This window comes from Octopus sinensis, linkage group LG10 (genome assembly GCF_006345805.1).
Source record: "Octopus sinensis linkage group LG10, ASM634580v1, whole genome shotgun sequence".
NCBI lineage: Eukaryota > Metazoa > Mollusca > Cephalopoda > Octopoda > Octopodidae > Octopus > Octopus sinensis.
Genome location: NC_043006.1, coordinates 65,040,860 through 65,057,209, shown reverse-complemented (window position 1 = coordinate 65,057,209; position 16,350 = coordinate 65,040,860). Strand labels below are relative to the sequence as shown.

General features: G+C 36.1%; 1 protein-coding gene across 5 annotated transcripts in view; it reads left to right on the top strand.

The window, feature by feature from the left end:
- LOC115216462 (cyclin-dependent kinase 12-like) overlaps positions 1–12,435 on the top strand; it is a 135,520-nt gene extending 123,085 nt beyond the window's left edge. Inside the window, exons 10-11 of one of the 5 annotated variants that reach the window (XM_029785821.2) lie at positions 4,676–4,760; positions 11,778–12,435. In XM_029785821.2, coding sequence (XP_029641681.1) covers positions 4,676–4,760; positions 11,778–11,816 — 124 coding nt within the window. In that variant the 3' untranslated portion in view covers positions 11,817–12,435. Of the gene's footprint in view, positions 1–4,675; positions 6,681–6,907; positions 7,128–11,777 lie in introns of those variants that run through there. The other 4 variants (XM_029785820.2, XM_036506739.1, XM_036506738.1 and 1 more) reach the window with 4 other exon arrangements.
- Positions 12,436–16,350: the final 3,915 nt, after the last annotated feature.

Here is a 16,350-nt window from a genome sequence, read left to right as displayed (position 1 = left end):
TATTATATAAGTTCACATCCCACTAGAGTCCAGCTTCCATTTCATTTCTTCAGTTTTGGTTCAATCAATGTACCTCCACTTTTGAAATATGTGACCTTGTGCCAATGTTAGAAATCCTCATTAGTATTTATTCTTATCATTGCTACTGATAATCCTTTCTAATTTGGGCACAAAGCCAGCAATTTTGATAGAAGGGGCTAAGTCAATTGCATCAACCCCAGTGCTTAACTGGTATTTATTTCATCGACCTCAAAAGGATGAAAGGCAAAGTTGATATCGGAGAGATTTGAACTCAGAATGTAAAGAGGACCAGAAGAAATTCCACTCAGTAGTTTATTTGATGTGCTAACAATTCTGCCAGCTTACCACCTCAGCAGCAGCAGTAGTAGTAGTAAGGAAATAACTACATGTGCTGAAGCTACATAAAATGCACCTGTGCTGGTGCTATGTAAAAAGCACCCAGTACATTTTGTGAAGTGGTTGGCATTAAGAAGAGCAGCCAGCCCTAGAAATCATGCCAAAACAGACAATTGGAGCCTGGTGCAGCTCTCCAGCTTGCCAGCTCCTGTCAAACTGTCCAACCTATACCAGCATGGAAAATGGAGGTCAAATGATGATGACGATGAATAAGGGAGAAGAAAAAGTTTGCTAATGATTTCATGAATGATGTCCAAGCTGTGAACAGCCTGAGGGAAATGTGTCAACTGTTGTTTCAAAGAAAGTAAAATTAAGGGCTAAGAAAAAAAGCACATAAACAGTTGGCTAGTTGGAAGCAGGAATCTCAGCATGGCAAGTATGTGGCTTGTAGCAAACAATCTGATGTTGACCAAAAGCACACCCATCTGTAGCTATGAAACTCAGGGCTAAAGGCAGAGGGCAAGGGCTTCTTGCAAAATTAAGTTTCATGATTATTCCAGTAATTATGTTAAATGTTTGCCAACAAATAGAATTGGTATTTTCTGCAAGCCTCAATAAACTTGACATATCTCAACCAGACATTCCACAATACAGTTCTATATTTAAGAGATGAGGAATTTTGTACATTATTTACATTTGATGGATATTTGTCCTCATCTTGTTTGTTGTTAACACAACTTTTCGGCTGATATACCCTCCAGCCTTCATCAGGTGTCTTGGGGAAATTTCGAACCTGGATTCTCATTCCTAAGGTATATTTCAATGTAATTATTATTATTATTATAAGCCCTAAAATTCACTCTATAATTGCCCATGGGCATATGTCATAGTGGTTCAGAACGTGGGCTACTAACCCCAAAATTCCAAGTTCGATTCCAGGCTGTGACCTAAATAATAATAATTACTTTATTTATATTTCACGGATAACACAACGTTTCGGCTGGTATACCCTCCAGCCTTCATCAGGTGTCTTAGGGGAAATTTCGAACCTGGGTTCTCATTCTTACGGTATTTTCCCCAAAACACCTGATGAAGGCTGGAGGGTATATCAGCTGAAACATATTAACAACAAACAAGATAATGACAAATATCTGTCAAATTTAAATAATGTAAATAATAACATTCCACAACAAAAGATAGATTGGTATATAAAACTGCGGATCTTTTCCTTTTGATAGACAGAATTCAACACAATTTCTAGTTAACTAAACAATTTGAAACTTCGTATACTGGTAGAATGTGTCAAAAGAAAACATTATTTTCACTTGGCTTTTTTGATAAATTTGTAATTCGTTTGTTTAACGTAGTTTAATTTTTCGAATTTTAACCAATCGTATGCTCTCTTTTGAGCTGAAATCATTTGCTGCGTTATCTATATTGATAAACAAACGAGGAGGGTTGTGTTGGCATGTGCTAGAATTAACAGCCATATCTCTTAAATCGATGAATTTCGTCGCCCAATATAAATATTAACGATATTTTTTTAATATTTTCTTTTTTTTTTTTTTTTTTACCAAAAAGGCTTCTCCCATGGTTTTGAAGGGCCAAAAACAACAAAAACAAAACAATAATATGCCTAAATCGGTCTAGAGTGGGATATGAGGGTATGCTTGGAGTGTGGGTCGTATTGTAAAAATTTGCGAAATATTTTTCATAAAAGGATGCCCCAGCTTGTCAGAGGCTATGAAATAAATTGGGGGGAAAATCCTCGACACCAGTGCGTAATTGGTACTTAATTTATCGGCCCCGAAACGATGAAACATTGATCCCCCATTTCTGGTTTATTTACCTTTTGTGTAAATTTGTTCTGGCAAGGGGCTCTATCGACACCAGTGCGTGCGTACGTAACTGGTACTTAATTTATCCCTAAGCCTAACCTCTAACCCTAACCCTATCTCATGACAGCCTTCCGGCATCGGTCACTAGCTTAAGGATAAATTAAGTACCAGTTACGTATTGGGGCCGGTCTAAACAACGGCAGTAATTCGTTATCGATATTAATAAATAAACGTGAATTTACTAATAATCGTAAAGAAGAAATTTACTACTAAATATATAAACATGTGTGCACGCACACATGTATGTATAACATTTATGTGTGCACGCACACATGTATGTATAACATTTATGTGTGCGGATGACTAAAGAGCGAGACAGACAGAAGAGAGAAGGATGAATAACACGTGTGTGTGCGCGCTGTTTACGTAACAGTAAACAGTTTTTAGACGCAGCAAATGATTTCAGCTCAAAAGAGAGCATACGATTGGTTAAAATTCGAAAAATTAAACTACGTTAAACAAACGAATTACAAATTTATCAAAAAAGCCAAGTGAAAATAATGTTTTCTTTTGACACATTCTACCAGTATACGAAGTTTCAAATTGTTTAGTTAACTAGAAATTGTGTTGAATTCTGTCTATCAAAAGGAAAAGATCCAAAACTGCTTTGTCTAGTTAAGGGTAATGAAATTTAGAGTCAATATATCTGATTTTTTTCAGTGAATTGTTGGTGTTGAATCAAATTGAAGAGCATAGGCTAAGAATCACCTGACCATATAAGTCCAGTGGTTATATATATTGTTGGTATTCAGTTACTTAAGATGTTTACTTAAAAAAAGAGGCAAGGGGATGGCTGTATGTTAAGAGGTTCACTTTGGAACCACCTGATTTTGAGGTCAATCCAACCTTGCAGAATCTTGGGCTTGTGTCTTCTTCAATAGCCTCAGGCCAGCCAATGACTTGTGAGTGAATCTGATAGACAGAAACTGTGTGGAAGCCCATCGTGTGTGTTTGTGTTTATCCTCCCACCTCTGCATGACATTTGGTGTTAGTTTGCTTATGTCCTGGTAACTTAGTGGTTCAGCAAAAGAGACTGATAGAATAAGTAACATACTTAAAAGCTTGGCTACTGAAGCCGATTTCTTTCCCTGAACATTTCAAGGCAGGGCCCCAGTATGGCCACAGTCCAATGATTGAAACAAGTATAAGACGAACAATAAAAAGAGAGACAGCGATGACTATTAAGAATAAATGATATACAGAGGGTAAAGAAGAAGATATGGGTGAGGGTAAAATTAAAGGTAGTTGTGCCAACTTCACTGATATGAGCTTCTTTTGATTTTTGAAATAAAATCAAAAGAGTTTTGGATGAATTTACTAAAACCACTAATTATATTAATTATTAAGCTGATGTTGGAAACATGCCTTAAAAGATTCTTACATAAAATGATAGCAGAAGCTTTTAATTTAAATGTGGACATTTTCAAGTAAAAGCTTTTGTATCAGAGAACCAGCTTGGTTGGTATTACTTGAATTAAACAAGTGTTAAATCTGTGGTGATAGTGGTGGTAGTTTTCGGCTGTTCAGATAAAGATTTTGTGCAAGCATGGCTGAGTGGTAACAAGTTTGCATCCCAACCACATGGTTCTGGGTTCAGTCCCACTGCATGGTCCCTTGGGCAAGTGTCTTCTACTATAGCATCAGACCAACCAAAGCTTTGTGAGTGGATCTGGTGGATAGAAACTGAAAGAAGCCTGTCATGTATATGTATGTATGTGTATCTGTGTTTGTCCTCACCACTGCTTGACAACTGGTGTTGGTGTGTTTATGTCCCTATAACTTAGTGGTTTAGCAAAAATGATCAATAGAATAAATGATAAGCTTTAATAAGTACTGGGGTTGATTCATTTGACTAAAATTCTTTCAGGTGGTACCCCAGCATGGCCACAATTTAATAATCGGAACAAAGAAAGACTAAAAGATAATTCTCTCTCTCTCTCATACATATTTTGTTTTTCAATTTGGATTACAAAATTCTTGATGTGAACTTGTGTGTTTGTTGTAGACAGGGCGCATTATTGATGAGGCCACAAATGGCAGTGAAAGGACTTTTGACAACCCTAGCTGACTGATGATTAATTAAACAGTTAATTGGCTAAATTGACTAATAATGATAAAAGGTGCTGGTACCACATGAAAAGATCCCAGCCCATTCTGTAAGGTGGTTGGTTTTAGAAAGGACATCCAGCTGTAAAAACCATGTCAAACCAGATGGTGGAGGTTAGTACAGTCTGCTGTCTTGTTAGCTCCTGTCAAACCGTCCAACCCACGCTAGCATGGAAGACGGACATTAAATGATGATGGCGGGAAAGAAGTGAAAAAGAACCAATGTGTGTGTTTATTATTGGCATGAAGACCCTCCCAAGATGCAGCAATATATATAATATATATATTTGTGTTTTGCCTTTTTCTCTTTACAGATTTCCTAGGGACCAAGATTGCCATGAAATGTGGATTAAGAACCGAAAACGAAGTCTGCGAGAAGCTATGAAAAGAGAACAAGAAGTGAGTCACCAAATAAACATGCAACCCAAAGGTAATCCACCACTGATTGGGGCTTGTAAAGGTAGATTGCCTATCAGCAGCAGCAGCAGTGGTGGTAGTAGTAATAGTGAGAATCCAAAGCCTTTCTCTTATCTGTCAAGGGACAATCCCAGCCATGCTATGATATCAGAAAGGCTCAAGAGTGAAGATCCAGCTGGTCTGGGCTTTAGTTCTGAACCTCTTATAAAAGACAATAGAGTTCTTACAAACAGTGGTAAAGAAGCACTGAGTTCAAATGTTGAAATTGCTGACAGCAAGGACGATTCCATCGTGTCATCTTCTACTGACTTTGAAGCGAAGTGTAAAACAATATCATCGCCCAATCCACAGCAGTTGCAGTCTATTGTTCAGATGCTGAAGTCTAGTCAGGGGGGACTAAGTATTGAGGATCTGGCGAAAAAACTGAATGTACGCTGTGACAAAACTACCATAAAGTTGCTAGAGAGCCTCAACAAACAATTGCAGAGTGAAGGCAGTTTGTCAAAATCAGAACATTCTGGCCTCCCTGTCACACCTCAAACGCCAAAGACTCCACATAGTCCTCCTCCTGGCTTTCACAGCTTTGATAGGCAGGCAGGTAATACATTCCGGGCAGTTAATTGCTCTCAGAGGTTAGGCGAGAATTCTAAACTGTTAGAGTGCAAAGATGAGCCTGGTTATGGTAATTCAAACAGCAATAATAGCGGCAACTCGGCCTCTATGTGTGGGGTATGTGACATGGCTGACAATAGTAACACTGGTAGTCAGATGGGCCTGCTGCCACCACCAAACATAGGGTTACCGCCTTCTGTGTTAAAATATGACAACCCACCCTTATCAGCAGATGGTCATTCACGGAGCAGTAGTAACAATATGGACAACATTTACCATAGTTGTGTGGGTCCTGACTATGGCCACAATGCCACTAGTAGCAGCAGTATTTCTTCTAGTCTGTCGCCCACCTCACAAGACACCAGCACTGTTTCTTCCTTAAATGTCAGTTCTGCAGGCAGTAATATTGTTACTTCTCAGGCCATTCTTGATAGTCTAGCCACAGATGTGCTGGTGCCTGCCAAAGTGAATTTTGGATCAACACAGACAGTCACTTCAAAAGTTGAATTTGACAAACCTTCTAAGAACTTCCCGTCACCACTCAGTAAAAACCAACCTATTTACCCTTTGGATGATATGCGCTACCCTCCACCACATCCACATGTGACTCTTCACCATCCGCCTCCTCCCAGTAGTGTAGCTCCTGTTAGTGTTAGTGGCAGTAGCCAAGGCATGCCTCCTGCAGCAGCTGCAGCTGCCGCCGCTGCTGCTGCCACTGCTGGTGGGAACGATGGCGCTGTGTCTCTCCGAGCGAAAGTGCAAAGTTACTTTGATACGTATGGGCAGGATGACAGCATGCCACGTCCAAGCCCATCACCATTTGGACTGGTGGCCACACCTCGAGGTGGCATGAGGCGGAGACCCTACCACGGGGCGACATCCCTTGGCCCACACAACCTTCCTCTTCCCCCTCCACGTAACCCCAGCCACAGGCCGGCCATGCCACCAGTATTGAACAACACACCGCCACCCAACTTGCCACCACATTCTATTCCAAGTACTATGAGTTCCAGTGGTGGTGGTGGTGGTGGTGCTAGTGGTAGTGGCGGTGGTGGGCTTTATCAAGGTGGGCATGTTGGGTGGTAGCAGAATTGATAAAAACATTTGAATACACACACATATTCTCTCACCTGAGCACATTTACACACAGATTTTCACCTATACACAAAACAAATCATTCATACACACACATACACACATTGTTTTCTTTTCTTTTATGAATAGTGCTCTATAATTCAGAAAAAGCTCTGCCAAATGAATTTTTTTTATTTTTATTTCACTTCTGTCTGTTCATCTTGCTTTTTCTCTTTCTTTTTTCAAAACAGTTTTATATTATTATTTAAGATTTTTTATATTAATTTTAATTTCTTTTTCATTCCTTCTATATTTCCTCACCCTTTTTCCTTCTCTTTCATTTTTTCTTTCTCTCTCTCTCTCCCCATTCTCTCTTGTTTCTTTTTGTCTTTTTTTTTCCTAAATGTTATTCAGTTGGTACTTTGGTTCTGGAACTTTTTCAGGATTTCGAAAGCAAATAGACATTGAAAAAGTGGAAATTTATTAAAAAAACAATAATTAAAGTAAAAATAAAAAAAAAAAATGTTCAAAAATTTTTAAAACAAAAAAAAAGGAGAAGCAAAAAGAAGCCCCCTTCCTGCCCCAAAATAACAACCAACCAAAACAACAAAATTGCGCTGATACTTAACCAAGAAAATAAAATTTAATTAAATAAATGAGAAATTTCCAAAAAGAAAATTATAATTATTAACCCCCCGCTCCTCTCAAAGAAATTATATATAAGAAGAAAGAAGACAAGAAAAGAAGAAAAAGAAGAAGAAGACTTGGCTACTACTTTTCTGTAAATGTGAAAAACAATTTGCTGGTTAAAGGGAGAAAAACAAATAAACAACAGAAAAAACAACAAAGACTGACAGTAATAAAACATGTATGTATGAACTCTGCTTCCAATCCAAAAATTTAAAACAAACCCATCCCACCCACTTCCACCTCCCATGTTCATGTAATTCTGTTTGTATCATTTTATTATGATTATTATTATTATTATTATTATTATGATGGTGGTGAGCTGGCAGAATTGTTAGTGCTCTGGGCAAAATGCTTGGCGGTATTCCATCTGTCTTTACATTCTGAGTTCAAATTCTGCCGAGGTTGACTTTGCCTTTCATCCTTTTGGGAGTCGATAAATTGAGTATTAATTACGCACTGGGATTGATGTAATTGACTGCCCCACCTCCCCCAAAATTTCGAGCCTTATTATTATTATTATTATCATTCTGGTGGCAAGCTGGCAGAATCGTTAGTATGTCAGGTGAAATGCTTAGCAGTATTTTGTCTGCTGCTACATTCTGAGTTCAAATTCTGCCAAGGTCAACTTTGCCTTTCATCTTTTTGGGGATGAAAGACACTGGGGTTGATGCAATTGACTCAGCCCCAAAGTGGCTGCTCTTGTGGCAAAATTTGAAACCATTATTATTATTAGTAGTATTATTATTATTATCATTATTGAGGCAGCAAGTTGGCGGAACTGCTAACCTTTCAGACAAACTGCTTAGTGACATTTCACCTCTCTATGTTCCGAGTTCAAATTCTGCCAAGGTCAACTTTGCTTTTCATCCTTTTGGGGTCCAATAACATCAGTGCCGGTCAAGTATTGGGTCAATGCTCTGTATTTGATTACCTCCCTTTTATGTTCTGGTTAAATTCTCGAGAGTTCAGTTTTGTATTTTATTCCTCTGGTGTCAGTAAGTATTGAAGGTAGCTGAGTGGTTCAGATGTTGGGTCATGAGTTTGATGCCAAGTGATGCACTGTATCCTTACTTCGGTTTGTTGAGCTGGAAATTAGTCCCAGCTGAGTGCAGCTACAGTTCCCTGCTCTCTTTTTCTCTCTCACCAACTGTCACATTCTTGATGTTTCTTTGCATCAAGAGTGAGAGCTGAGTGTGGTGGTGGGAGATCATTTATTTTGAGTCTACTTCTGACTACAAGGCGCTAAAAGCAAAGAAAGCATGGTACATTCTTCCAAGCCTTACTCGCATGCAAATGATGGCTATGTTACCTCCCTTAAAATAGGTGGCTTCAAACAAATATATGCTTAATTACATGTATGGAGTACTTTTTCTCCATTTGTATTCTCAAATGTGTGTGTTTAAAAGAAAGAGAGTGTTGGTTAATTTCAATATTTGTCATTTAGTCAGGGAATGAAGGGCAAGAGTAACTAGAAGAAATGGGATAGTTAGCTTCAAACCAGAGACTTGACTCTGCTAAAAGCTCCCTAGTCTCTGATGGTAGTGTCTCCCCTCCAAAAACTGAGAATACAAGGAAATAGAGCCAGCAAATTCCACAAGGCATATCATCTGATGCTCTAACAATTCTGGTAATTTGTTGCTCTAGACAAAGTCTTTAGTTTGTCATCCCCCAAAGAAATAAAAAACAAAGCTGATCGTACCAGAATTTGAACTCATTCTGCAGAGAGCCTAAAACGTTTACCCCCAACTATTTGATCAGTCTCTAACAACTCTGGCAATTTGTTTCCTATTAATGTTCTTATTTAAGCCAAAAAAAAAGAAAGAAAGAAAAAATGTGTTGAAATGTTGAAGAGAGGAGGATTATGTTTTTTCAATCTTAAATGACTTTATCATCATTATTATTGCTATTGTTATCATTATCACCTCTTCTTCCCTCCATCACCTCACCACAAAAATCTTTCATCACCTCCATCACCACAAAAACTTTCTCCCAACAATGTGTGTTACATCCATGGCACTGTCCACCTTATCTGTTCTTGGATTGGCAGCTTTGTTCAAAACTTTCCTTTTTCTCTGCAGAACCATACATGTATCATTTATTTCTGCTTTCTTATTGTTTTTTGTTGTTCTTTTTTTTTTTTAGATTTTCTTTCTTATTCCTTTATCCATCAGCCATTACACTGACCATTATTCTGTTTTTACCTTTTATTCTTTGTTTTAAATATCATGTAGTAGTCATAATAGTAGTAATAATAACAACAGCAGCACATGATTTCATCCCATCTTGTCTCTTGTATTTCACTATTGTTTGCAAATGTAACTATTTATGTGAGTGTGTGCCATACAAGTACCATAGTGTATTTGTAATTTATTTTATTATTATTATTATTATTATTATATTATTATTATTATTTAAATTTTTATTATGGTTATTATTCTTATGTTTTTTGGGGCTTTTTTTTTTTGTAGTTTGTGCATAGTTAATGACTTGGCTTCAATTCCAAGTTGAAACTGTTGTATGTGATTTCATTAATCATAGAAAATGATGCATGTGTATCATATCTGTTAAATTTTAGACTTTAGGGTAAATTACAATTCATTCAACAGGCATGTTTAGCAGGGTCTTTGTTCCACCAACTATTTTACAATGCCTAATTCCCTGACAAGAACTTTGTGGCAGGTGTCAGTATTAGTAATATGTGGGCGTTATTAGCTAGACTGGAAAAACAGCATTTGTTCTGGCATTTTATGTTCAGGGCCCAGGTTCTGCCTAGGTTGACTTTGCCTTTCATCCCTTCAGAGTCATTAAATACCAGTTGAATATTGGGACCAGTGTAGTCAACTTAACCTTCCCCCAAAAATTGTTGGCATAATGCCAAGATTTGTAAACATTATTAGCTAGACTATTCTTTCTTTAATAACCAGAGTGTCTTTTACTCTCTGTGACAATCAGTTTATACCTTCTTTCACCATTATCCCCAGCTATATTTTCTATAAGAACCAGACCACCATTTTCTCCTCAATACACCTGCCAGGCTGTACTACTTCTTCTCTATAACAATTATACTATATTTTCTCTTCAAAACAATAGCTACCAAGAAATCATTTATTCTACCCTTTTCTGCAGTTCTCTTTCTGATCATTTTCTGTTGTCAAAGATTAGTGATCACATAATTGGGGAATGCAGCTAAAGTAGGCTGCCTTCTTATCCAGCTGGGAACTGGTTCTCTTTGGATTCCGGCTCATACAATGTATCTCAATTTATAGATATCATAACGTCTCATTAGCCTACTAATTAAACTTTGTTAACAATAGTGACGCTCTTAACCTGTAACACACAGCTGCTATTAACAGTTTGGTCTTTATCTCAAACTTTGGTTTCTCTTACACATCTGATTCAAATAGAGTTTGCTTTAAGGCACTTGTTAAATTACTCTCTTCTTCAAAAGTTCTAATGCTTTTTTTCTTTCTCATCTTTTCTTCCTTGATTTTCTCCCCACTTCTCTCTTCACTCTATCACCCCTCCCTCTCATCTTCTACTGCTGTTTGCTTACATTAGATTCCTACATCACAGTGCCGATACTTAAGAGTGGCTGACCTAGTAACGGATAACCTAAAAGTAGCATCAACTCCCCAGTGCAATTCATTCCAAATCCCAAATCACTTAAGTGAAATTGTAGGTTCGTATGGAATACAGCACTCTCACACCACACCAAATTGGTCAGTTCACGTTGCTCCCTCTTATTTAATGTTCTTGTACCTGTGGTGGTTGTTGTTGCTGCTTTGATGTGAACTGACTGAACATGTTTTTCTAAAAACTTAACCATCCAGCTGTGTGTTTTATTCATTTGTTTCTGTATCCACCTCTGACAGACATCCAGATTTCACATTTATTCAAAGTGGGACAGACTACATTATGGTATCTTTCTGTTGCTTCATCTATCTGAGTTCAAATTTCCTTCCTGGTTTTGGACCTGGCATTCAGGCCGAGGCTGGTATCAAATTTTATGACCCCAGAAGGTCATTAAATATTTGGCATTAATGTACTCTTCCCTTTATTCTTTCTACTTATAGATTTTCATAAAGAAAGCTCTCATTTTATTTTATCCCAGAATAGTAGAGTTGCTGAAACAACCCAGAAAATGAGAATTTCAACATTTTTAATTATCTTGTTACATTCTGAATTCAGACTTTCCTTTTGACGACTCCTCAAGAATAGGTTTGAAGCTTGGGATTGAGGAAGACATTTAGAGCAGTTAAATGTGTGGTGCATTCCTTGACTGTGTGCTGGTCCTTCCACTCTCCACCTGCAAATTAATAAAACCACATACACAAAGCACACACTTCTATACTCCATGTCTTTCTGTTCCTGATAAAATTCATAAAAATCATTTGTTGCTTTTCCTCATCACAGAATCCCTCACTGCCTTACCAGCCAGCTCTAACTCAGAGTTTTCATCCCCCCCCACCACCACCACTATGCTTCACCTCACAGATCTCACTGCACCTGCCCCTGTTATTCACCCCCCTCCATTCACCGTTTCACTGCTTACCTGCGTCTTCTACATTTCGCGACAGATTTTAATTTCTCACATCTCTTTTCTCTGCCTTGTTTATCTTCCAGTTGGCTGAGACCTTGACCAGAAATATATTTTTGTTGTAAGTCTTCTTCATTGGAAAATTCTCTCTGCTTGTGGTTATGGATGAGCAAACTACTTCACTTGGTCACTATTTACCTTTTTTTATATTTGATTTATTATTATTATTTTTTTCCTGATTCCTGTTTATTATATTTGTTATTATCCCCCCCCCCCATTTCTTTTTTTATAATATTTACTTATTTAATGCCACTTTTTAACCATTCCACAAACCCTCTTTTTTTCTTTATTTCACATTTTCATTCTTTGTTTTTGTTGTTTTTTTTTTTTTTTTTTTGTTTTACCCCTCTGAAAGCTCTTGTACTTCTGCCCCACTTTTTTTTATTGCCCCCTCCTTTTTTTTTTTCCTTTCTGTTTCATTTTATTTATTATCATTTTTTTTCTTCTTCGTCTATGTGTGTGTGTGTATTTGTGTATGGCTAGTAAAAGCAGAGATGACAGATTCTAAACATAATGGCAAAAGAGAGAAAAATTTAAAAGAAATGAAACCCAGTGCTCTATACATTATACACACTTGCTGGATTGAAGTGTTGGTTGAGTGATCAGCTATGAGTGTATAGAGAACATTCTATAACATAAGAAAGGCACTGTTTATCACACTTCTCTCTCTCTCTCTCTCTCTCTCTCCACACACACACACATATATATATATAACTCTATGTACATGTGTGTGTGTATATATATATATATACACACACACATATATATATATATGTAAATATATATAGAATATATAAACCAATAACACTAGTGTAAATGATTTCTTGATGAAATGTCATTTGAAATTGTCTCGTTTGAAGCTGTTAAAAAGTCTCTTTCTCTCTTCCTCTCCCTCCGTCCATGCCTCATCCTCCCCCGCTCTCTATTTTTTTGTTTCTTTAACCAGATAGCCCCTGTTTCTCCTCTACCTTTTTCTCTCTCTCCTGCATGCTCCACTTGAAGACTAACAATTTGTGAAAATACACTAAATTAAAATTTCATTTTATTATATTTAAGTAACAATAAATTAGTTTAATCATAATAATAATATTAATAATAATAACAACAATAACAATATCAAAAAAGATAATCTAGGTTGGATAATCTTGAATGCATTGCCTACATATGTGTCACAAAGATATGTTAGACAGCTCTTCACTGAGGTAATGTGCTATGGACTGTATTATTATGGTACATATTGAATAGCTTGCCATCAAGATTTTTCTGATTTACATATGTTTTATTGTTTTCTTTTCAAAATATCCACACACTGATGCTCTATGGTGATTTTGTTGCACATCCAGTGTGTTTCATTCACTCGTTTTCTGCGTAAGAAGTGCAGAATAAAGGTGATTGGAATTTAGGGTAAGTGCGTGAGACACATTTCGAAACCTAAGTTGAAAATGTTTGTACAATTTATGAACACTTTGAAACTGTTGCTTGACATATCAACAAAAATGATCAAAGTTGAGAGAACACTTAGAAACAGACACACACACTATAGCCATATTTTTATAGCATCCACACACATAGACACACACACACACACATAGTAATGTTTGTTTTTATGTCAAGTTATAATAAAAAGCAATTTAAATCTAAACTGAAGAATTACACAATTTGTTTTAGTTGAGTACATATTTATTATTGTTCTATATTTAAGAGACGAGGAATTATGTATATTATTTACATTATTTACAATTGATGGATATTTGTCTTCATCTTGTTTGTTATTAACACAATGTTTCGGCTGATATACCCTCCAGCCTTTATCAGGTGTCTTGGGGAAATTTCAAACCTGGGTTCTCAGGTTCAAAATTTCCCCAAGACACCTGATGAAGGCTGGAAGGTATATCAGCCGGAACGTTGTGTTAATAACAAACAAGATGAGGACAAATAGTTGTCAAATTTAAATAATGTATATTTATTATTCTCTAACAAGAATGATGTTGATAGTGACTTTGAGGTTTTAAGCTAAGCAAACCAAAACTTCAAAGTTACAGTCAATACTATCCTTGTGATATATAAGACTTTTGGATTTACTTGAATTTTTTTTTTTTTTATTGAAAATACATTCCTATGTCAAAATTGAAACATAGAATATGTAAAAGTTGATTCTCATTCATTAACATGTTGCTTGGATTGGTTTCACAAGCTGTTCCTTGGCCAAAATGCTATCCCTGTTCATGACTTGCTGCTATTCCCTTTGCTTCACATCCTTTTTCAATTGACCCTCTTGTGCTGGCCATAGCTTTTTTTTTTTAAATGCAGCACAAAAAAAACCCTGCTTCTATTGGTAATACTGTCTCTGCCTGGCTTTTTCTTGTCTCCCATCTCTTGTCAGCTTGCTAACATTGGCGGTCACTAATATTTTGTATGCATCACTGTTATTTCCTTATCCCAGTGAGTATAACATGGACATGCGTGTATAAGACTGAGCCGCCCTCATTTGTATGACAACCTCATACATTGCTAGTTGTGGATAAAAGCTTTTAAACATTTTATTTTATTATATATATGTGTGTGTGTGTGTGTGTGTATATATATATATATATATATATATATATATACATATTTGTGTGTGGGCCTGTGTGTGTATTTGTAATTGGCAATTAGTTAGGGATATTGAGAAGTGAGGGGTTCAAGTCCTGGCAGGAATAACAGCACTAGCTTCTTTTTGGAAATAGCATGGTCTTTACGCTTTCTCTCATTTTCCCACTCTGTTGAAATTCTTTCAAACCTTGTCACTTATGGTGGAGGTCAAAGTTCTTTTGATGTGGGTCTCCATGAACTTCTGTGAAAAATTCTTCCTCACCCTTTGCTAATTCGTTTTGTTATTTCAATACAAATTTATGGCTCAATAATCGTATGTGTGAATTTTTTTTTTTTTTCTTTGGATTATTTTCTTTTAAAATTTGCATTTCAACTCTCATCATTGGATTGCTAACATTGATTCTAAATCTCTTAACCTGGGGGCGGGGGACAGAGGGAGAGAGGGGTTGGGGGAGGACATTCTTTGAAATGTTGCATTTTTCCATCTTCATAGTTGTGTTGCACCAAATCTGAAATAAAGAAGAAAATAATAATAATAATAATAATAATAGAATGTTTTGAGATGATTAATAATTTCTTACAGTGCCACTAAGCTTTTTTTTTTTCCTCCATTTTTTTTTTCTTTTGGTGATGAAGGACATGGGGATATAATCAGCAGTTGGTGACCATAGATTATTTAATAATGATAATGATGAAGTTGAATATAAATTAATGGCTCAATGTGCTCTTGTTTAACTTGGAAGATTTTCTTTTCAGCTTTAAACAAATTAATCCTCCTCTGGTGTTTGAAAATTTTTTTTTTTAACAATTGTAGTGTGTGTGTGTAAAAGTGTTATAGCAGATGGATTGTTTTGTAAAGGACAATCTATTGCAAATACAGTAATAACTATTTAAATTGATGTGTGTGTGTGCAGGGCCTCAAAGAGAAATTTTGCAAGGTGAAGCAAGATTGCTTTCAGAAGTGAGCAGTGTACTCTTTCTCTTTCAGAAATTCAAGAAGGCTCTGTGTGTATGTATGTGTGTGTTTAAGATGGGAGGCTCCTGTCAGATATTCACAAGTCCCTACTTGGCTCTATATGCCCCAGACTGATGTACCAGCTGATCTCTCTAATAGGTCATGTATGTATGTGTGTGTGTGTGTGTGTGTGCTTTGAAATAAGACTAGAAGGGTAAATTTGAGTTTACCTGAACTGGTGTGTGTGTGTGTGTATTATTATTATTATTATCATCATTATTATTATTATTATTATTATTATAATTATATTTGTAAACATAACTGTTTGTACAAACACATGTAAAGACTTGACTACATGGATGTAATCTCATGTTTGAAATATTTCTGTTCATTTGGATTAATTTTTCAAAAAGATTCTTTATATTGCGCTGAATAAAATCTTCCCACAAAGCAGTGTTGTCTTATTTCCTTTGGCCCTCAAAGAAGCACACCAACTGTCTTCCACCAATTCACTAGATATTAGATATTTCTGTCTTCTTTGGTTCAACACTTTGAAAGAAAAACCCATCTTTACTGCATCATATGTGTCTATAGACATGCACACATACACATATGTGTATGTATGCACATGTATATATATATATATATATATATATATCATACATACATACATACATACATACATTATATATATGTATTTATTTGTGTGTATGTATATATATATATATATATATATATATATATATATATGTATATATATATATATATATATATAACTAATCAGAAATTTAATTTTTTCTTTTTAAAGCATAAAACTGTAGTTAGTGAATGTCTTAAGGTATGTTGTAATACCAAGGCCAAATTTATTATTTATCATTCCAGAGTTTATAAAATTAAATTGGCCAAGTGCCATCAATTGTACCCCCATACTTATAAGAATCAAGCTTTGTATTTGAATAAGAAATTGTTTTTGTTATTATTATTATTAGGGTGATGGATCAAGGTAGCGAGCTGGCAGAAGTTATTTTCATACCAGGCAAACTCTTATCGGC